At 42.4% G+C, this 20,885-nt stretch overlaps 2 protein-coding genes across 2 annotated transcripts; one reads left to right on the forward strand and one right to left on the reverse strand.

The window, feature by feature from the left end:
* The first annotated feature begins 1,859 nt into the window (after nucleotides 1-1,859).
* LOC133961360 (protein LSM14 homolog B-like) lies at nucleotides 1,860-4,209 on the forward strand. Its single transcript, XM_062396455.1, has 8 exons — nucleotides 1,860-2,029; nucleotides 2,130-2,293; nucleotides 2,409-2,538; nucleotides 2,635-2,817; nucleotides 2,908-2,985; nucleotides 3,157-3,297; nucleotides 3,401-3,527; nucleotides 3,618-4,209. Exons 1-8 carry the CDS (start codon nucleotides 1,903-1,905, stop codon nucleotides 3,772-3,774), a joined length of 1,107 nt encoding a protein of 368 aa, XP_062252439.1. The 5' UTR covers nucleotides 1,860-1,902; the 3' UTR covers nucleotides 3,775-4,209.
* Nucleotides 4,210-5,175: 966 nt separating this feature from the next.
* Nucleotides 5,176-18,560, reverse strand: si:ch211-253b8.5 (dysbindin). The gene is made up of 4 exons (XM_062396460.1): nucleotides 18,346-18,560; nucleotides 6,980-7,132; nucleotides 6,764-6,907; nucleotides 5,176-6,678 (listed from the first exon to the last, which is right to left on the reverse strand). The coding sequence occupies exons 1-4, from the start codon at nucleotides 18,386-18,388 to the stop codon at nucleotides 6,440-6,442; spliced, it is 579 nt and encodes a 192-aa protein (XP_062252444.1). The 5' UTR covers nucleotides 18,389-18,560; the 3' UTR covers nucleotides 5,176-6,439.
* Between the last annotated feature and the right edge of the window lie 2,325 nt (nucleotides 18,561-20,885).

The raw sequence follows: 20,885 nt of genomic DNA on the forward strand, positions 1-20,885 counted from the left end.
GCCTTAGTCCTCCTATATAAGATCCTTGCATTTGACTGTTCTCCATCTTCACTCTGAGATCCCTGTCACTCTCTGTGTTGATCCTTTCTGCAGAAAGACCCTATTAAAATACACAAATATAAAATATGGTGTTCCAGCCTCTTGTTTTTCCAGATCAAGTGTCATCACTTCTTTGAAAAATTTGCCACATCAATAGGCATCAGTCAAGAACCCAGCAAAGAAGAGCTTGAGGGAGAACTGAAGAAGTGTACATGTCTCCTCAGCATTATGTTTAGTTACTTTGTTAGTTATGCTCTATTGTTGACAGAGTTGAAGGTTTAAGATTGCTTAAGTCACAAAGGCATGTTCAAATAATAATGTCACTTATTCCTCTTATGTTACATAATTGACAGACATTATTATTAGTATGTCAATAATCATCTATTGTCATAACCTTTTTGAGTTAAATCATTAATAAATATACATTCAATATTTGGTAAATTTTTCTGAAAAACCTGCAGCAAATAGAAAACTTTGTTACTGTTAATGCACTGGCACTTGTAATGTCATGTACTTCGACAATAAAAAAAATAGGAATAGCAGTAATAAATAGATTGTTGCAGCTAAAAGTCTTTCTGTTCTTGAGGTGAAGTGTTTAAGTCCACAAAACACTTCTGGAGTTTCAGGGGTAAACAGTGTTGCAGCCCAAACCAAAACAATTAAGGTGACTTTGTTATCTGACGGGGCATTTATTTGAGTTCTTGTGAGAATTTCGCCCCGACTTGCTCCGCGGCGCTCACAAGCTTTAGATTATAGAGATTATGTGAGTCACTCTTGATAATTATGCACAACATGGATTTATCTCATTTACCAAATTTGCAGCATAATGCCAAGAAAAGAGAGACTCCAAAAGCAGAAGGACAGAGAACTGCAGCAAACAGCTCAGGGAAGCAGCTCTCTTTTATCATGGAACAGGCCATCGACCTGTTAAACAGATGAGGGAGAATCAGTAACCACCTGGTCCAGAGGAGCCCATCACATCACTAACCCTGACCCTAAGCCTAACATAATATTTGGTTATTCAATATGGCCTTGTTTCGTCTGTTTTTGCCTGTTATTCATTTATTTATTCAAATTGATAATTTGAGTCAGTTTGTTAACACGATAAATATAAAAGTTGAAAATATCCTACTGTGTTTTTTATCTATTTATTATTGTTAATTTTAATTTCATAAACAATTTTGGCGGTAAGGTGCCCTTTTTTTTTTGGTTTGAGCACCTGCCCCCCAAAATGTCTGTGCACGTGCCTGGGTGTAATGATCTATTTTCGAGTTGAGGCGAGTGCTGGGGCCTTACGGACACTCGGATGACACCACAGGAGCAGTATGGAAGCTGTTGTTTTACGTTTGAAGATTTGTTCAACAATTCACTTTAATCGTAGTGGGGAGTAGATAATGACTGAATTTAAATTTTGAGGTGAACTGCCCCTTTAACACACATAAACATTTTATTTTCCAATATCTCTTAATTCAACACAATTTATTTAAACATTGCACACACTACACAGGTTAGATGGAAGAGGTAAAAGTGCTAAAATGCATGTCAACAAGAGCATAGAACAGGAAACGTCGTAACTATTTAAATCACTTGCTGTGGCCTCTGTCAGTCACTCAGTGTGATGCCACAGACTGAGAGGCTTTGAATGCGTTGTCCAATAAGCTCCAATCCACAGACTCCACCGCCCCCCCCCCCCCCCCCCCCCCCCCCCCCCCCCCCCCCCCGCCCGTTACGCACAGGTGAGCTGCAGCCGCGCACTGAAGCGTCACAGCGCTCCTATAAAGCGCTGCAGCTGCCTGCTGATTGCGCACACTGCTGGAGAGCCCAGGTGGGATTGCTGCAGCCGGAGGACTTCTCTCTGCAAACATGAGCACCGGAGCAGGAACCCCGTACATCGGCAGCAAAATCAGTCTGATATCCAAGGCACAGATCCGCTACGAAGGAATTCTGTCCTCCGTCGACACAGACCGGTCCACAGTCGCTTTGGCCAAAGGTAGGTTCCGTGTCTGAGAAGTGCGATGTGGGCAACACGTGTTTTCTCTTTCACTGCTGAATATCAACCAAACTCCTGACTCTTGTTGTTTTCATAACAGTGAAATCCTACGGGACCGAGGACAGACACACTAACCGACCAGTGCCACCAAAAGACGAAATATATGAATACATAATTTTCAGGGGAAGTGATATCAAGGATATCACTGTGTCTGAGCCCCCGAAATCGCACCATGGACTGCCTCGTGACCCTGCCATTGTGCAGGTGTGTGGCTCAGAGATCCGTCTGACTTCTTGTGCACTTTTATGCAGATGTATTTGGCAAGAATGGTCCAGAGTGATGAAAGCAGATCCTTAAGTCTTCCTTTCTGTGATTTCAGTCATCCATTGGCAGCTCCTCTGCAGGGTATCACCCACGATGGAGTCCATACAGAGACATGATGCCCACCTACAACCAGCTGGCAGCTAGTTCTCTGCTCAACCAGCAGTACAATGCTGCACTAGGCCTAGGTACTAATTATTTGTAGGACACTTAGGTGGCGGATGAGATGTTTTGTTGTTTCTCACGTCTGCAGTTTGTCAAGCCACAGCCATGTTTGCTCTCAGTACCAGGCCTTCATGGCATCCCGGTCAGAAGAGCCCCCATGGTCGAGCAGGCCGTCCAGACCGTGCCACTGGTCAGTGCCGCCCCTAGAAGAGGAAAAGCTTCAACCCAGCCTCTGAGCAGACCGCCAGTTCGCCCAACCCAACAAGCCGGTTCCCAGCTTCAGAAGGAGAATGTACCCACCAGTAAGCCAACTTAATTGTGGAACTTTACATCCACCAAATTGTGTCTTGAATTTTTTTTTTTTTTTAAACATGTAATATATTCTTGTTTAGAGCGGGCACCATCCCAGCCAACTGCAGCCAAGATTCAAAGCCAAGCTACAGAGAACCAGAAGCAAAGGCAAAAACAAGGTATAATGAGGAATGCACAAAACATCTAATTTCTCGCACTAGCTATTTTTATTGAAAGTTTATTTTAAACCCAGATGTTGACAGAATATAATATCAAAACCCGATACACTCTATACTAACTGATTTATACCAGATTTACAGTGGTGTTTGTATGTGTCTGAACCTTTTCAGGCAGTCGTAGGTCCAGGAATCGAAGCAGAGGCCAACTTATTGTTAAAAACTCCAAGGCTACAACTCTGCAGTTTGACTCGGACTTTGATTTTGAAACTGCAAACGCTCAGTTTAAAGATGATCTCACAAAGGTGGTTGTAGGTATGTTGTTTGAAGTTACTTGTAACCTCGATTTCAGTGGGCACCATATAGAAGGCTTTATACATGTTTACTTCACTTTTTTTTTTTCTTTTGTGAATTGCAGTTGAGAAGGTGGAGACTGAAGAGGCCCCAGAATCTCCAGCTATGGAAGAGGAGGAAACTACTCCTGATAAATACTACGACAAAACCAAATGCTTCTTTGACAACATTTCCTCAGACCTGAAGCCGAGGTGATTATGTCACTTTGGACATCTGTCTCTTACCTCTGGAGTTTGCCATGCTTTTGCAGTACTTGCTTTTATAATGTTTTACATCCTCAGGAGAACAACATGGGCTGAGGAGAAGAAGCTGAACATGGAAACATTTGGAGTGCCCGGCCGCTTCCTGAGAGGCAGAGGATTCAGAGGCCGAGGGAGCAGGGGCCAGAGTGCCACAGAGCAGCGACCCGTCCCAAAAGTTGGCAGTGGGAGAGTGTAAAGGATTTTCTTTGTCTTTTTCTGTAAATAATATTGTAGTTTTCTACTCAAAAAGTACATCCCTATTTTCCCCCCTTTTTGAAGCACGTGAAGCAATTTTTTTTCTCGTTATCCCCGTATGTACTTTGAACCCTTGTATGAAATAGAAGAGTAATTTATTTGTAATCCAGCTGCTGTGCACAAAAAGCAAATGTATTCATTGCTAGATTGTTTGGAAGCATGCAACGTGCACTTTATTTGAACAGGCCAGCAGACATGCCTTTAATTTATTTTTTTACTAAATGTATTGAATGTCTCTGACCTGACTCCGAATGTAACTCCTGACTGTTCTGAGGACCGAAAGCTGGATGGACAGAAAGCTCTGCTTCATTTTCTTTTTTTCTTGTAAAAAATAAACTGGAGAAATTAACAGTTGCTATTAAATAACAAACTTAACGGACTGGCTTTTCTACTGGTACTGCTAATTCTCAATCTGAAGAGAAACTACTGATCGAACTGAGCCCAAAACCTTATAGCAAACATCCCTTTACATCTAAACTGCATTATAGTTGCTAAAATGCATGGTTTGCTCACCTCATGGAAGTTGCACACTGATTTAAAAAGCACTCATGTATATTGTGTGGTTTGCAAATGGAGGCAAGTTTGTTAAACTTGGGGTCAAAGTTTGGCAGTGGTTTCAGGAATGACTCGGCGTCAGGAATGCTGATGTTGTCCAGCTCTGCCTGATTGACATTGCCCTGTTCTACGTACAGGTGAGACAGAGAGTCCAGCCGGTGGACCACGTCTCCTGCACAGTGGTGAGCCTCTGCAAATGAGGGAAACATACAACAGAGCACTTTACCAAGACAGGCTCATGCTTTCCAGCAAACTAGTCACAGCACTTGGGCTATCAAGATGAGCATGTAGGTTACCAACCCGAGGAAGCAGGTTCAGAAGTGTCTGATGTGGATAGCTTGGTTTTCTTATGGAGAGGGAATTCATTGTGCCCATCTCCTCAGGCTGTACGCAAAGTTATATAAGTTCAGCAGCTGCCTCAAAGTGATGAGCAAAACAACAAACTGTCACGCTACCTGGTGGGGGCCATTGGTTGTACCATAGTTCCTGATCATCTGATGAGAAGGATTGAAACGGAGGTGAGTAACCTTTACTTACTTGGTTACCGTCCATGTGGGGTCGGGACTGAAACTCTTCTGTAATACACTTTTGGAATCTGTCCATCCACGAAGCTTTGTTTCTTTGACAGAAGCAAATGTGATAAACTGCTGAGAAACAAGACAATAAATCCACGATTTTGATCTACCTATTTCCCAGTGAATAAATATTCAGGGGAAACTATGTATAATTGATTAAGGCAATAGGCAGGGGCTCATAATTTATTACATTTATTTGCTGTGGAATGAAATTTACTTATTACCTTCATAGTAGGTGAACCAGTTACATGAAGTGAATACACAGGCATTATCACCAATTAGTTTATGAACTAATTTGAAACTCTGTAGAGAAAAGTCTATGACCTGCACAGAAATATCAACAGCACAAAAATACATGTCAGTAAACTTTTATACTGGCTGTGCTGGAAAATGAGGCACAAACTTGACAGATTCTAGATGAAGAATGAATAATAATACATTATAACCTTTTGAGGTATATATACTGTATAAGCTAAATTGATTAAATCTACGTTAATTACAAAAAGACAGTCAAGGTTGCTACATACCAGGAGGAGGAGGACGCAGAGCATGATGCTTGTTGAATATTTCCAGCTCCAGTGTTTGAAGACTGACTCCGACCCCCGAGTTAAGAAGGATGAGACCCTGCCCCCTATGCTATCCACACCCATATGTGTGCATGGGTGTGTGTATGATTAATGTAATTAATCTAACCTGTAAGTCAATAGTAGCGTTTTAATTTTTCCGACATCTGATTCTTGTGATTGTGTTTATTGTGGCGACTCACAACTTCCGTACCAATAACTGATGTGTAGGCCGTTGCAGTAAAACAGATAAGTCGTTGGCGTTTCAGTGATTCAACAAACATTCATTTAGCTTTTTTATAAATCTGCCCTGCAGGTTGTGGCAGCCAAACTTCACCTGAAGTATAATTTGTTTTTATGACGAGAGCACTTCTATACAATTTAACTGCAGCTTGAAATTACCTGGAACAGTTTGTGGGAACACGTGAGAGTAAGATTCCTTTATTGTTAAAACAAAGAGACCATGTTAAAGATTGTTTTTAAACGACAGCTAAAAAACTGAAAAACTGTTACAATGATAAAGCATTTTTTCCACCACATTTCTCATCCATTGATAATATTATTATTCTGTGTTAAGTCTGTACAAAATTCAAATCCTGTGAGGTAAGTGACAGAGGAGCAGGTCTTGTCCTTCCAACATGCCATCATATTAATAGGAAATCTCCATATTTACAGGTCATGGTCTCCACCTCAAACCCCACACAGCACCCAACCAACAACTCATCAGTCAAAACAAAGGCTGTGGGCAGAGATAAGCGACAGTTTGTGGAAGACAGTCATAACTGAGAGGCTCCTTTGAATGTCTTGCACCACAGTCTCTTTACCCCGACCTGAGGTGACAGCTGCCATCCTGCAGGAGGAGATCCGTTGCCGCAGAGGGGGGTGCGTAGGAAGACGATGACCGAGTCTAACTTTACATCCTTTCTTTCTCTGGAGGTGGGAACCTCCTTCTCACTGTGCGGGTGTGTATTTCTTCATCTTCAGACCCGACCACAGGGGTATTCGCACCGTTGGCATTGTTGGTCTGGCTTTCGGTGGAGGAGGTTGAAGATGTGGAGGACATGCGGGACTTGGCGTCAAGGCCCTCAAGGACGTGTCGAAAGAGTCCATTACTGTTGACTTCTTCGTTGTTGTTGTTTTTGTTTCGTTGGACTGTGAGTGAGAAGACAAATATGTCAAGCATCCAGAGTTGCTGTTACATTGCTAGTCATCTCTGTTCTAATTGTGGTGTCCATACCTGGCAGTGGGGACGTCAGGCCTTCGTCTTCTCCTCCAGAACTGAAGAAGACGTCCAAAGCCTCCTGGTCAGAGTTGTCAGTCAGCTCCATCTGGTCCAGCATGTCCACATTCACCTCCATAGACGAGACGCTGCCAATGGGAGCTGTCAGAAGAGCGGGAGATAAGAAACAGTTCTCATCTGAATTCTCACAGAGACCCCATGAGTCCAACTCACGTCTCTTGTAGTCTCTGATGCACAGGTGTGCCGAGGACAGGTAGACGTCCACATCGTGCTGGAAGACCTCCTCAAAGAAACGCTGCCTCTCTTTCAGCTTGAGCTGCTGAGCCGCATCCACATCTGGGAGCCTCTGGCCTCTCTCGGTGTCCGCTAGAGAAGCACGACAGAAAGACAGGACGTCAGAAAGCTGCTCAGATTAAACTTTACATTTCAGACACGGAGTCTGGAGGCCTGAGATCATGTCCAGCAAACACAACATGAGACGTCTTCACACATGTGTTTTTCTACTGTGTAAATTACTGGATGATGTTACACATACTGCACTCTAAGACCTTTGTTGAGACTCAACTGTTATTAACCAGAAGGGGGAGACATTGAGCCACAAGTGACGTTGGATTCTTGGACTCTGTTGAGATTGACTATTCAAATGAAACAAGCGAGCAATGAGACATAATGAAAAGTGAATTATAGATCTCACAGTTACTTTTGTTGAAATGTTATCTAATACAAGTTATTATAAAACAAAAGAATTGTGGGCACAATTTTCCACTGAACTTTTTGTCCTGTGGATTGTTATAGATTTCACTAATTGACTTTAATCACAACACTAATTAGACAAACTGTCTAAACCAAAACAGTACCAGTTTTTATATTTCATAAATCAGTCATGATCCACAGATGAATTGAAAACGCAAGCTGTCAGGTCCCTTTCTAAGTTAGTTTTGTTTGGAAATACTCATTTTACTCTTCTTGAGTGTCATTTTCCAAAACAGTGAGTGGATTGGTGGACTGAAGTCATGTCGGTGAATATTACTCCCACTATGACGAAAACAGCCCTTGTCATTGGGCTGTGGTTGTATGCCTCCACTAAACCAGTGCTGTGTTTCGGTTTACAGTCATTTCTTTCAGACTTGTATGAGTTCACCGTGACCTTTGACCAGAGACCTCTGAAATCGAATCAATTAATGTTTGTGTCTTTGTGAAAACTGATCAAGATTTGAAGAAACTCCCTGAAGGCAGACTTGCGAAATCATGTTCCAGAGTCCCCCCCCCCCCCCCCCCCCCCAGAACAGGTTGAGGCCACTGTGATCCTGTCCTTTGACGTTTGACCACCCAAATCTAATCACTTAATCCATGAGTCCAAGTGAATGTTTGTACAACATTTAAAGAATTTCCCTATTTGCTTGCTTTAGATAACATGTTCACAAGAGCCAACTCAAATACATACAAAGGAAGCAACTGAGTTAAATGACTTTTAATGATTTGAGGAAATATACTAATATGCTTGTTATAGGTTGGATGAGATTGATGTCCGTCTAATGTATGCCATTAGAGCAGTGTCACAGTTTTGAGGAGTTATTACAACCAGCAGAGAGTGATTGGAATGATAGGATGAGGCTTTCAAGCCATGACTGAACTGGGAATAGAGGGAAGATTATCTGGCCTGTGTTGAGAGCAGCAATCACAGTGGCTCTATCCCACAGGATGATGGCGAACACAATACGAGGGTGGGAGAAAGGAGGACCAAAGTGTAGAGATTCCCTTTGGCACAACCTCACATAATGAACTGAGCTTTCAACCGCTGCAGTCAGAAAATGTCTGCGGTCACTGTTAATGCACAAATGATGTAGATGTTGGCCTAAAATGCCTCTACAGGTTGCCTTGTTGAGAGTGCTGCATCAGCACAGTCCCATCACTAAGGCTGGCACATGAGGACAGGAGGAGAGCGGGTCGCTGCATCGCTCAGCCCTGTGCGACAGCCGGACTCCTGGGCACAGGGATCTCACTGGCTCCAACGCTGAAGCCGACGTGAAGGAGGACGCAGGGGAAGTGACTGGTTGGTTCAAAAGTTGGAGATTGTGTTTGATATGAAAGTCACTGATTTTTACCGGAGACAGAAAGCAGGTGTCACCATGAGCCCCATGCAGGAGGTGTGATATGGTGACATGTGGTACCTGCTCTAAACGTTCCTGTTCAAAGTTTGATAATATTGAACAAATCATGTGTCCAAATTGCACACAATGCAACACTGCACTTCCCTGGGCCATTAAGGACACACATGCCAAGTGTGAAGCTGATAAGATGAATGGATCACAGACAGGCTGCCGTGTGTTTTTTTGGTAGTAGGTCGCAGTGATGAAGATTGAAGGTACAATCCCAGTTCAGTCCCACTTGCAATCTTAAAAATAAATATTGGTTATCTTTCTAGTGTCGTCTTTTTGGCGTTGTGTCTCTGTGGAAGAGAAAATTGTGGGTCCATGATGAACACACAAACAGAAACACAGTCTCGGTGAAGCGAAGGGAACAGTGCTGATAAAGCAGGATGTCAGTCACAAGCAGGAGCTGCCTGTCAGACGTGTGCTTGTCTGAAAAGAGCCCCCCCCCCCCCCACAATGTGACCACTGGAGGACTTCATGTCCGACTCAACACTGGATGTGTATTGGACGAGGGAGCAGACAGCTGTTTAATAGTATTTTGCCACTGCAACCATCTCAAGAAAAATGATGCTTTTCATTACAGGCTCCAGGTTTAAACAAATTGCTGATGCTGGGTTTCTTTCCCACTTGGTTAAACACTGATTGATCGCACAATTGATTGTTTCTACTTAAAGGCTGAAGCCCACTGAGATCTAAAGGTTAGCTACAGATGCATAACCCCACATTGATTTCTCTTCCCTATCCAGTTCCTTTTTTTCCCATAGAATCACCTTGATCGATGCGTCTTCCCCTGCGGCATGCGGACGACCCCGCTGACCCCTGACCAGCCCAGCACCACTCACACAGGAAAATCCTCCGTCACAAGAAAAGCCACGACCGCAGTCTCCACTGCCGATTGGATCACATGTCCACTCTGCTGCAGTCCGACCACAACCCAGAGTCTTTAGTATCATGTCTCCAGACGTCTGGAGGGTGTGAGGCCGCTCCAGGGCAAGGATGGAGAGATAACCTGCGGGCATTAAATTCACCTCATATCATTCCTTTCATTCTGTCCTTGTGTCTTTGTCTTGTCTCCTTCTGTCTCTCTTTCTTTTCCTTCTGTCGTAAATTCATTGATGTGTGTGTGTGTCACAGCTATTCACAGCCAGACTTTCCCAGTCTCCTTGTCAAAAAAGGGTATTTTTACGTTTACTTGTTTGAATTTGAAAATATTGAATTAAATTGTTTAAAGTTAATGTTTCTTATTTGATTTGCGCAGAGCCCATTCCAAACCTACCTGCTTGGAATGGATGGCTCTCTTGTCCTAATGCTCCTGAGCTACTTCAGGATTCTTCCTTTTCAATAATGAGTGTTCCTCAAACTGCTCTACAATGTACTCTCACATTTTATTGTTTGTCCTCTGGGCGTTGTTTGCAGACCTTTTTATAAACAGTCTACGGTGCAGATGTTAGAAAGTTAGAAAGCTTTGTTTTCATCCCACCTGGGTTATAGTCAATGTTTTTCATCAAATTAAACTAAATTTGCTTTATTACAGTTCACATGTGTGGTGTAAGTTTGAATGATTTCCCTAAATTCTGCTATTTTATCATACATTGCATGTCAGGTAATCCAGAGGTCTGTTAAGCATTGAAACAATCTTCAGACCCAAATTCACAACTTTTCAAAATAAAAGCTCTCGATATAAAGCAATACTAAAATGATCTGATGGCTATTTTGACCCCTGGTTTGACCCTTTTGCTGACCGCTGTAACTGCTGTAATTTGTCTGATGCAGTCGTTAGTGGAATTCGAAGGTACATGAGGATTTACAAGTGCACCTCTCTCAACCATGATATTCTGTGTCCCTTCGTTTGTATGAATAATACCTGTGGTTGCTTCGTGTTTAACTTTTTACTCAAATACCATAATTGCTTATGATTAACGTCATTCTCAAAACCGGTAATTTCAAGTGGGTATAATTTAGCTATTTTGTTTCTGATGTACTTTTATATTGATTTGAAATAACTTTTTTTTTTTTAATTAATTGATATTTTTCTCAGATCATTCATGTTTGACCAATCTATTTATCTGGCATCCTTTCTTGTTTCAGAAGGTTAACTGAATGTGTTTTTGAATGTGTATTGAATGCAGGTCTAGACGTCCTTTTCATTCAAAAGGAGAGCAGACTGCTATTCAATAGGTTATTTATTCTGTGAAGTTCTTCAGGAAATTCATGTTTTTCATTACCGGCTACCTGTCCATGCCACATCTTAATAATACATACGTTAAATAGCTGCCTTATGAAACATATCCCAACCTGAGATTGTCGACACTATCTCAGGTTAGGATATGCTTATATTGATCATATGTTGATATGTCAATTTTTCTCCACTATCTGGAGCCCATCTTGTAAGTAGCATTTCTTTCATACAGCTCACTGCACCCCTAGTTTTCACTCATATAACCTGAATGCTTGAAGAACAAAACATCTAGCTTGCCTCTGATAGGGGAGTGTTGTACTGCTAGTGGAGGGTCCATGTCAGTGATTGCACAGCTAAGATTCAAGAGCTGAAGATTAGCCTCCACTAATGACCTTAAAGAGTCCCCTCTGAACCTGCCATTAACTATGTTTAGGCCTGACGCTCGACACAGATGCACCACCCCCCTGCCATTTTGATTTATTTCAGAGTCAAGGTTGTTTGAGCGGGTGATGGTTAGTGTGGGAAACCAATCATGTGGTTGTTGCCAAGTGGATCAGTCCCATCATGTTTAGTTCTGTTCTTCAGCTATGTTGGAGTCTGAAGAGAGGCGAGTTTCAAAGAGTTAGCCCCACGTTATAGCTCTTTGTTTCTTTTTAGTATTTTTCTGTCTCTCTCTTTCTCTTCACTTTTTTCTGTAACCTTTATCTTGTAATGTAAAATGTCTGCCTCTTTTCCTTTTCTGTCATTCTTTTCTTACTGTTTTTCCCATCTACTCATCTGTCTATCTCCTGTATATCTCTCTCTGGCTGGATCCAGCTTCAGTTATTTAATTAGTTTATTTCCTTTTCTTCTTTTCTTCTTTTCTTCTTTTCTTCTTTTCTTCTTTTCTTCTTTTCTTCCTTCCTTCCTGCTTTCCCCCTTCTCTCCATCCATCCTTCCTCAATTCCTTCATCCCTTCTGTCCTTCTGTCTATCCGTCCCTTTATCCTCCCTTCCTTCCTTCCTTCCTTCCTTCCTTCCTTACTTTCTTTCTATTTTACTATCTGTCTCCCTCCTCTCTTCCCTCCTCTGTGCTTGGCAGACTTAAGGAGGCTGAGGTCAGAGGTCAGGGCTGGGACACAGGCAGGAGATACAGACAGCGGAGCGGACAGGGCCCAATGTGTGTGTGTGCCACTCTGCCTCCCCACATAAAGACAAACCCAGATCCTCCTCCTGCTCAGGGGGCAGAGAGAGAAAGGGTCCATTCAGAGCTGGACAAAGGCAGAGATGTAAGAGAACAGGACTGGCCTGCATTCCTCCGACATGAAGCCGGTTACTGGAAATCTTTTTGGGGGATCTAGCAGAGGGGGATACGCCGAAACTCAACCTCATTTGTTACACGTTGTTTTACAAGCCAATAGAAAACGGTAATCAAATTACCCCCCCAAAAAATGTGTGTGCACTATGGGGAACAGCACTAATTTCTGTAGGCCTTTCATAAGTTACTGTAAAAAAGGATGACAGCAGATTAGTCACATCATCGACTCATGATGATGCACAGATCATTCAATGCTCGTCTGTCCTCTGACAGTTTTTTCCATAGAGACACGTCTTCTGGTGAACACCTTTCAAGGACGGGACCCCGACACGTTGGTTTAGAAGCAGCAACTTCACAGAGGAAGCACATTGATCTGGAGGCTAGATGTCAATGAACTCAATGTCACCCACAGGCTGCAGTTAGCCCTTCACTGTGCTGAATGAAAATGTGAGACCCCAAGCACAAAGTCCCCTGTGACTGTGAGGAGGGCAGGTCAAGCAGAGAGCTGAGAAAATTGCCAGTGCAGAGGATCCAGTTGTTTGTGGTTGTCGGGGCAGCACGGACCAGAGCCCCCCAGTGAACAGTAGTTAAACAGAAACCCCGTCGGGAGCCAGCGTTTCCTCCTCTGTGTTTATAATAGAGCAGTTTGCCAGACTCTCAGTTTGATTCCTTTGATCCAAGCTGAGCATTTTTTCTCAGAAGTGGTTTCCTTACACAAATGAATGAGGTCATCCCTTTTCAAATGGTGGTGGTACATGCGTCTTCGATTTACATTGAAGTAGTGACAGTGACAGTGGTTTAAGTAATGCAAAAAAAAATTCAGGAGTTAATGCTTTTCACTGTTTTCCTATGGTCTAAGTGTAGAGGGTTAGGGTTACGGAATAATTATATAAATATAAAAACATCAAAAGATATGACAATGAATAAATATATTATACACAGGCTTTATATATGACTGCAAAAATATCACAAAAATGTTATATGTACATGAATTAATGGGATATAAAAGTAAATATAAAGAGAAATATATACAAAAATCTAAAAAAAAGGCTTTAATTATTAAATTAAATTAAACATAAGATACTTGCTAAATATATTCCCAATCAATTAAAAGCATGTATTTATTTAAAATGCAGTTAATTATAGTTCTATTGTCAGTGTCCGAAAGAGCCGGACACTTCTAGGAACTTATCATTGAGGCAAAATGCCAGAAATGTCCCACTCTTGGTGTCAGGGATCTGCAATACTTGGGACACTTGTAGGAACTTATCATTATAGCAAAATGCCTTGAATTGTCCCACACTTGTGATTAGGGATGTACAATAGGTTGGACGCTTGTAGGTACTTAACATTAAAGCAAATATACATAGAAATGTCTTACTCTTGGGGTTAGGGATGTACAATACTTGGGACACTTGTAGGCACATAACATTAAGTATTGACTGGTTGATAAATAAGTTATTTTTTGTCCCCCATACTTAAGTACAACAACAGCGAGAGGGAGGGAGAGAGAGAGAGACAGAGAGAGAGAGAGAGAGCGAGAGAGAGAGAGAGAGAGAAGGAGGAAGTGCGCAGGGATCTGTCCCTTTGTTAAGACTGTTGCTGTGATTAATAGTGTCTCTTTAGTCTTAAAGTGTGGTGCAGTGACAGGGTGGGCACCGGTGGAGGAGTTGTCCTGCTCTAACGGCATGAACACGCAACCACAGATTTGGAAAGATGATGTTTAAACCATCTATTGCATCCTTAGGATCTTGATTTAGAATTACTCCTATTTTCCAGTGACTGCTTTTTAAAAACCCTCAACCCTCTAAACAGAAAAAAAACATTAAAGTAAAGTAAAGCAGGCAGGTGGCCTTATTTGTCTAAAGGACAAAAACATTGTTGGAGACTGTGCAGCTGCTCTGTCTCACACTTTTATTTTTGGTTTCTCTCTCTCTCACTGTTCTCTTTTCAAATGCTGCCATTTACTGGGCTCTAGTTGCAAGGATGGTGAATTATTAATGGCAGCTATTGATGTGTGTTTGTGTGCCTATCTGGTCTATGTTTAAGTGCCTAGGTGCGTGTCTGTGTGTGTGCGTGTGTGTGTGTGTGTATGTGTGTGTGTGTGTGTGTGTGTGTGCGTGCGTGTGTGTGTATGTTTGTGTGTGTGTGTGTGTGTGCGTTATTTGCATTTTAGATCTGTCTTTTTTTTCTTCACTGGGACAAAGCAGTGTCCAGCACCATTAGCCCAGTTAGTCAGATAAACAGTGACATCAGTGTTAACCCTCTCTCTCCCTCCTTCCCTCCTGCCTGGATCACATCCCCACTAACAATGGGAGTGTTTGTAGGCAACTGTCCTGTCCCACTTGCCTCCATAAGCCCACAAGCAGACTGTCATGAGTTGTGATCAACACAATAAGCTTCAGCAGCTGACAAAGTACTGACACACACATTTACTAATCCTCTTATCTGCAGTGACTGTTAATTAATACTAAGATAAGTTTATCAACCATCTTCAGTGGCCGTCAGTAAAGTGATTGGACTTTATACTAAAGTTAACAGCATTAACGAGTTTGTTTCAAATCCTCACATGAGCGGACTTCTCTCTTCATTGTAATCACCTCAGCATTCACACTGCTCCCAGTTCTTCCTGGCAAAGCTACACTGTCTCTTCCAGTTTATGTGAGGCAGGTTTAAAGCTATTCCCCCGTCATCCGGGGGAACTAAGAGTGTTTGGTTAAAGTCAACACAGGCCCTCAGACATTACTCCTCTGTTTGTGGAGACGGAGACAGGGTGGGCTGAAGATAACAGGGTTTAAAGTATTTTACAGCTTTATTTCATCTTTTGTTTTGCTGTAACCTCTCAAATACTTATGGATTGGGTTTCAATATGCTTATAATTTTCATAGTATGATTAGTGTTCTCTGTTCCACTGGAACTGAAGTAAACTGAATGTCTTGTCCTTTTTATCTACATACTAATTCCACAAATCCTCAGGTATAATCAGACACATTTTATCTGTGACTGCAGGGTGACATACAAATTATCTTATCTTACCTTCATCTTATATAACCCCTCCCGAAGCCTTAAACTTGCATTATCTTCATCTACGTTTGCATTTTGTCCTTTTGAAGGATGCAGTCAGTACATTTTTATATACAGTCTATACTCCAACCCTGCAACATGAGCATTTATTTGGAGTTGATCTCTTTGCAATATGCCTTTAAATAGGGTTAACTGTATTCAGAAGAAGAGTCCAAGAACACCATCCGAAAAGTAAAGGGCAAAAATGTGTATTTTGTGTTGGATGATACATTAATATATTTTAATTTTATACTATGTATAAGGAAAATGTAGCTATTCCCAAAGGCCTCTTTAGCCTCTGTCATTATGTATTTGCATCTCCCCATCTATGTTACCAGGCTGCTTGCCTGTCAAGCTCTTTGCCTTTTGGACGCTGACAGTAATAACAATATTAGCACCGTGCTGTTGTTGCCTGGTGTTCTCATGACTTAAATCAAATCTAATCAAATCAAAGATTATTGTCACATGCACTAATGACAGCGTCATCGGAGCAGTGAAATTCTTGTGACCTGTCGTCGAATTATTAACCGACAAATGGTCCGTCTCTTTTCTTCTCTGAACATCAGGTGATCCTGACCCTCCAGCTCCAAATTATTAAAAGACTAAACAGGTGAATTTGTGTTTTTGTGTTTTGCAGGTTGGAGTGTTTACATGATGCTAACTGTAGTGGTGCTGTCTTCCTCTGCTCAGTGTGTGCCTGGAGGAGCTAACACTTTCTATACACAGAGGATTCATCTCAACAGTGAGGAGATGAATTTGTTAGAGAACTAATGAGAGGAGCTGGTCTGTGTTCCCCGGGGCTGCTCTGCTTCTCAGCCATCCAGGCAGCGCTGTTTAGTATAATCACACACAGACCCATAGGTATAATTAACTTAAAGTGCTGACATGCAGTAACATATTGTTTGTAAGAGATTCATCTTATTTGCACCACATGAGTTTCCTTCACATTTACTATGATTCTGTCAATATTCCTGTTATATCTTGTATTTGACAGAACCATTTATCAGGCGTAGCTTTCTTTGTATCATCTGATGTGTTATTTCTATGTTCTATTTATTCATATTTATTTGCATTGTTGTAATTTTGTCCTTTTGTTTATTGTCCCTATACTGCTTTATTTGTAATTACTGCTTTTACATGATGCAGTTTTCTTGCTGCTTCAATTCATTTTTTTTCTTTATTAGTAAATTTTTGGAAAGAGTATCCTGTCTTAGCTTTGTCTGTCAAAGCGTTTTGTAAATCTTGTTTTTAAATGTGCTATGGTAACAACATAATGTAAAAGGTGTATTATTGTCAAGTTAAATCATATTGACACTGAATATAAAATTAAAAAAAAATGCATTATTCAATCTGAGAGAATTAATATTCTCTGACCTTAGCTTGGGACAGGTGGATTTTGCTTAGCTCCCTCAAGCCAACCCGAAGCGTGGGATGTTTTAGGCACTGAGTGGTTTCAGGGTACAAGGCTGCGTGTACAGAAAATATGTGAGAACATCACACATTTAAGTTTACGTGCATCTTCAGAGAAGCATAATTGCACATTAAGTCCACTTACAGCAAACTGCACAGCTTTGACGGCCTCCTCCTATACCTTCTTGACATTAGCATTGTCATGGTTACCACATAAGCATGCTGATGTTGCCATTCAGTTCAAGGAACAGCTGTGGCTTCCTACAGCTTCCAACTGACTCTTGAATTATTTTCCCACCAGAAGGTCCAAATGCTCTCGAAGCATTTAGACCGCAGTCAAATTCTAATGAGTATGATCCATCAATGAACCGGTGACTTGACAGCAGATACATACTGTGTATCCCTCACACTCATGGTGTGATTAATCAAAGATGCAGCGCAGACAGTTCATGAGTAACATGCTTTCTGCAGCTGGCCAGTCCTTCACTCCACAGCACACGCATGTGCACTCTGGCAGGCACATTCCCACAATGGTAATAAAACAGGAGAGCATGGTCTGCGAGGGACTGGAGGCCGGGTGGGCCAACAGGTGGGAGGCGCCTTCCCTGGGGTTGTTTTTAGCCTCGTGAGATCACAAACTGATCTCATCGCAGCTAATTCAATTCCAGGTCCTATCTGGGTTGGTGTGTCTGCATGGGGCAGGCTGCAGACCCTACTCTAGTCAGACCCCTGGTCAGCTCTGCAGCAATACAATCCAATTAGAACTAGAGATCCTGTGTGTGTGTGTGTGTGTGTGTGTGTGTGTGTGTGTGTGTGTGTGTGTGTGTGTGTGTGTGTGTGTGTGTGTGTGTGTGTGTGTGTGTGTGCGAGGGCCAATTTTGGTTCAATACCATCATTGTGGGGGCATTTTGGCTGGTCCACACAAATTTAAAGGGCTGTTTGATGGTTTAGACTTGCTTAGGGTAATAGTTAGGGCAAGGGTTGGGTTCGGGTTAGGGTCAGGGTCAGGGTCAGGGTTAGGCATTTAGTTGTGATGGTTAAGGTTAGGGTAAGGGGCTGGGGAATGCATTATGTCAGTGAGTCCTCACAACTACAGGCAGTGTGTGTGTGTGTGTGTGGGCGTGTGTGTGTGTGTGTGTTTGTGAGTGTGTGACCTACTCACTTTGAATTAGTGAACATTACTCAGGCTGATGATTCAACATTCCTGTCTGACTTTGGGCTGGCACTGCATTGGGAATGGTCACTTCCCCATTTATACAATGGCAGCAATTTTAAAGCTCTAGCTCCATGTATGTCTGTGTGTGTGTTCTACTTCTGACAGCCGAATATGGAGTTTCCCCTCTAATGTCATGCCCCACATCTGAAAATGGAAACTCTGTAAATGGAGCAAACTTGTGGTCACGTCTCAAAACATCCGCCTGAGGTGAAACATGCATGTCTGTTTAAGGTTCAGAAGTTTGAAGGAATGGCTTACTCACATGGCAGGCGTTTTTTGTGCAGGTTGGAGGATGAGGAGCTCATGTTGCTGGAGAATCGTGGGAATGAAATCAATCAGTTAGTGGTGTCCAGTCAGTCAGCCCAGTGAGAGTTCAGCTGCAGCTCATCTCCCACCTCCTCTGTTCAGTGTGAACAGCTCCAAAGTGACTGATGCTGCCCTGTTTCTCTGCTGCTCTCCTTTCCCAGCTTTGCCTCTTTCCCCCCAGTGGACACCCTGAGCCACTTGGATGAGGCAAGAACAAGTTTGTGGCTCTACGGAGCCGACCGGCTGACCAATGACAGGGAGGAGGGGAGGAGCTGGACAAGAGCGAGGAAGGGATTGAGGAGAGGGAAGGAGGGATTTTGTGTAACAGAATGGAAAATACCGAGGTGAGACAGACACATGCCTTTGTTATTTTTGTCTTCTTATACCCCCCCCCCCCCACACACACACACACGGACACACAGACACACACACCCTCCCACTCCTCACCTCCTCCTCCTCAGTCTCCTCTTCCCTGTCTCCACTCTTTTATTTTCAGATTCAGACCTTCTCTCTTCTGTTTCACCTTCAGACTCAAGGACATCAGGGATAAACATGTTATTATCACGATGTCAAAAGGATTCTGGTTCATTATTCATTATTAGCACGGAGGGTTCTGTACAATGTAAAAGCTTTTTTCAGGTTTCTTTTCTCAAGGAACACGTTGTTCCCTTCAGAATGTGTTCCTTGAGAAAAGATAAATATTTTCAATTAAAAAACTAAAAATATCCAAACTAATTGTCTTTTTTAAACAAGAATGTATAAACTTTTGATGACAACACAGCCTTAGAATAACTTACCAAAGAACAGAGATAACACACAATACTGCATATATCACAACTTGGACCAGAACTGCTGTGCAAGGGCCAACGTCGGCCTTCTTTATTGTGATTTAAAGTGTTTTAATGGAGCGACGCCAGTGAGCTAGGTCAGGCAGCCAACCTGAGCTGCGCTGCTCCAACCATGTGATATGCCTCACCCTCCACTACCATCTGTAATACACACTCACCTTATCAGGTGGTCCATTTAAGTAGAGAGAAATTTCTCATCATCGCCTTTGCTCACACTGCTGCTGCAGTATTGCTACCAGTTGCTTCAGCCCTCCCCCCACCAACCCAGCATCCACCTGCAGGCTCCGATGGGGGGTTGCAAGTATTTGCCCATCACTCCCATCATTCCTGTGTAATCATATGGGGGAGTGATTAAGTTGGAGCCTGGACGCAAAACACTAAACCTGTTCTACCGCTGCAATAAACTTTTGAATGTGAGTTGTCTGAAATAAGATAATGAAGCTGCATTGCAAATTCCTTGAACCTGCCTCCAACAACATGACCGTACCAGGTGCAGTGTTGAGTCTGATTTAATGACATATATAGGACACATATCCAACTTAGCAATTGTCGGAATTTTGAAAATGTTCCCGCTGTCCCGATAATTGTTTTTAGCTTAAAATATAATTTTTTTATTATTAATTTAAACAGCACAGTAAGATCAAAAGAGTGAATTTAAATGTGTTTTTTTATCTGCTGAATGTAATTACATATCTTTTTAAGGAATCATATTCATCAGAGGCCTTTTAAGTGATGAGACCAAGTGGATGATTGAATTTTAGCACCAGGAAATTGTGAGACCACAGATCAGAGGGTCTGTGTTTCCTGGACTCCATCTAGTGGAGAAGAGATATCAGTTCCACAACCTCTCAGCTGAAATTGGTGGTTACACAATATTTGCATGCAGAACCTTCACAAGACACCATTACATCATTGCCTTTTTGCCTTTTTGCAAAACACTGTATCAGCACTTGAGGGAGGCTTGTCAAGAGTGTCATGCTTCAGGCGCAGGCAGGATCAGGTGCTGCTGTGAGTCATTCCAATAATCTGCACAAAGTGACATAAATTGTGGATCACACACAATAATTTTGATCAACAGAAAATGCCGTTTGAAAAAGAAAATCCTGTTTGAGGAAACAAATCAACAACAGACATTTCCTAAGTCCTACTGACAAATAAAGTGAGCATGGAAACCTTCACTGGTGAAACTCACACTTTGTATCTGTGCCAAACTGGTGAAACTGCAGAAACAGGCTGTGAGACAGCAGTTAGGAAGTGGTGGGTGTGATTGGCGATTTCTAGCAATAAAACAATGCACTCTTTGTAAATGTCAGCGGTTGTGGTGGTTCAGTCTAAAAGTGCAAACGAGGCAAACACTGTGATGCAGAGTCTTACAACACTGTTAACTCTCCCCAGTGTGTGCGTGTGTGTGTGTGTGTGTGTGTGCATACTGGTGTTTGCATGTATGTGTTCAGAAAGTGTAGAGAGAAAACAGAGTGGGCAGCGGAAGCATGATGTGACTCAAAGTGAGAAATCCTCTTCACCTCAAACGAAATTACGCGTGGGATTTCTCATGACGGGGGGGGGGGCTCACCTGCAGAGGCCCTGCAGGATGAGTAGCTGGGACCAGGGCTGCTGTGCTATAGAGCCAACGTTCTCGTTCTTTCTT

This window comes from Platichthys flesus, chromosome 2 (genome assembly GCF_949316205.1).
Source record: "Platichthys flesus chromosome 2, fPlaFle2.1, whole genome shotgun sequence".
In the NCBI taxonomy this organism is placed as follows: Eukaryota; Metazoa; Chordata; class Actinopteri; order Pleuronectiformes; family Pleuronectidae; genus Platichthys; species Platichthys flesus.

What these genes read in the sequence shown, in the direction of transcription:
- si:ch211-253b8.5 (XM_062396460.1), bottom strand. Translation starts at nt 18,388, where the DNA reads ATGAGCTCCTCATCCTCCAACCTGCACAAAAAACGCCTGCCAT. An exon ending in GCACAAAAAACGCCTGCCAT is followed by an intron (nt 7,133 to 18,345) that starts GTGAGTAAGCCA and finishes GTGCTTCTCTAG; the next exon opens with CGGACACCGAGAGAGGCCAG. An exon ending in CATCAGAGACTACAAGAGAC is followed by an intron (nt 6,908 to 6,979) that starts GTGAGTTGGACT and finishes CTCTTCTGACAG; the next exon opens with CTCCCATTGGCAGCGTCTCG.
- LOC133961360 (XM_062396455.1), top strand. Translation starts at nt 1,903, where the DNA reads ATGAGCACCGGAGCAGGAACCCCGTACATCGGCAGCAAAATCAGTCTG. An exon ending in GAAGGAGAATGTACCCACCA is followed by an intron (nt 2,818 to 2,907) that starts GTAAGCCAACTT and finishes ATTCTTGTTTAG; the next exon opens with AGCGGGCACCATCCCAGCCA. An exon ending in TCTCACAAAGGTGGTTGTAG is followed by an intron (nt 3,298 to 3,400) that starts GTATGTTGTTTG and finishes TGTGAATTGCAG; the next exon opens with TTGAGAAGGTGGAGACTGAA.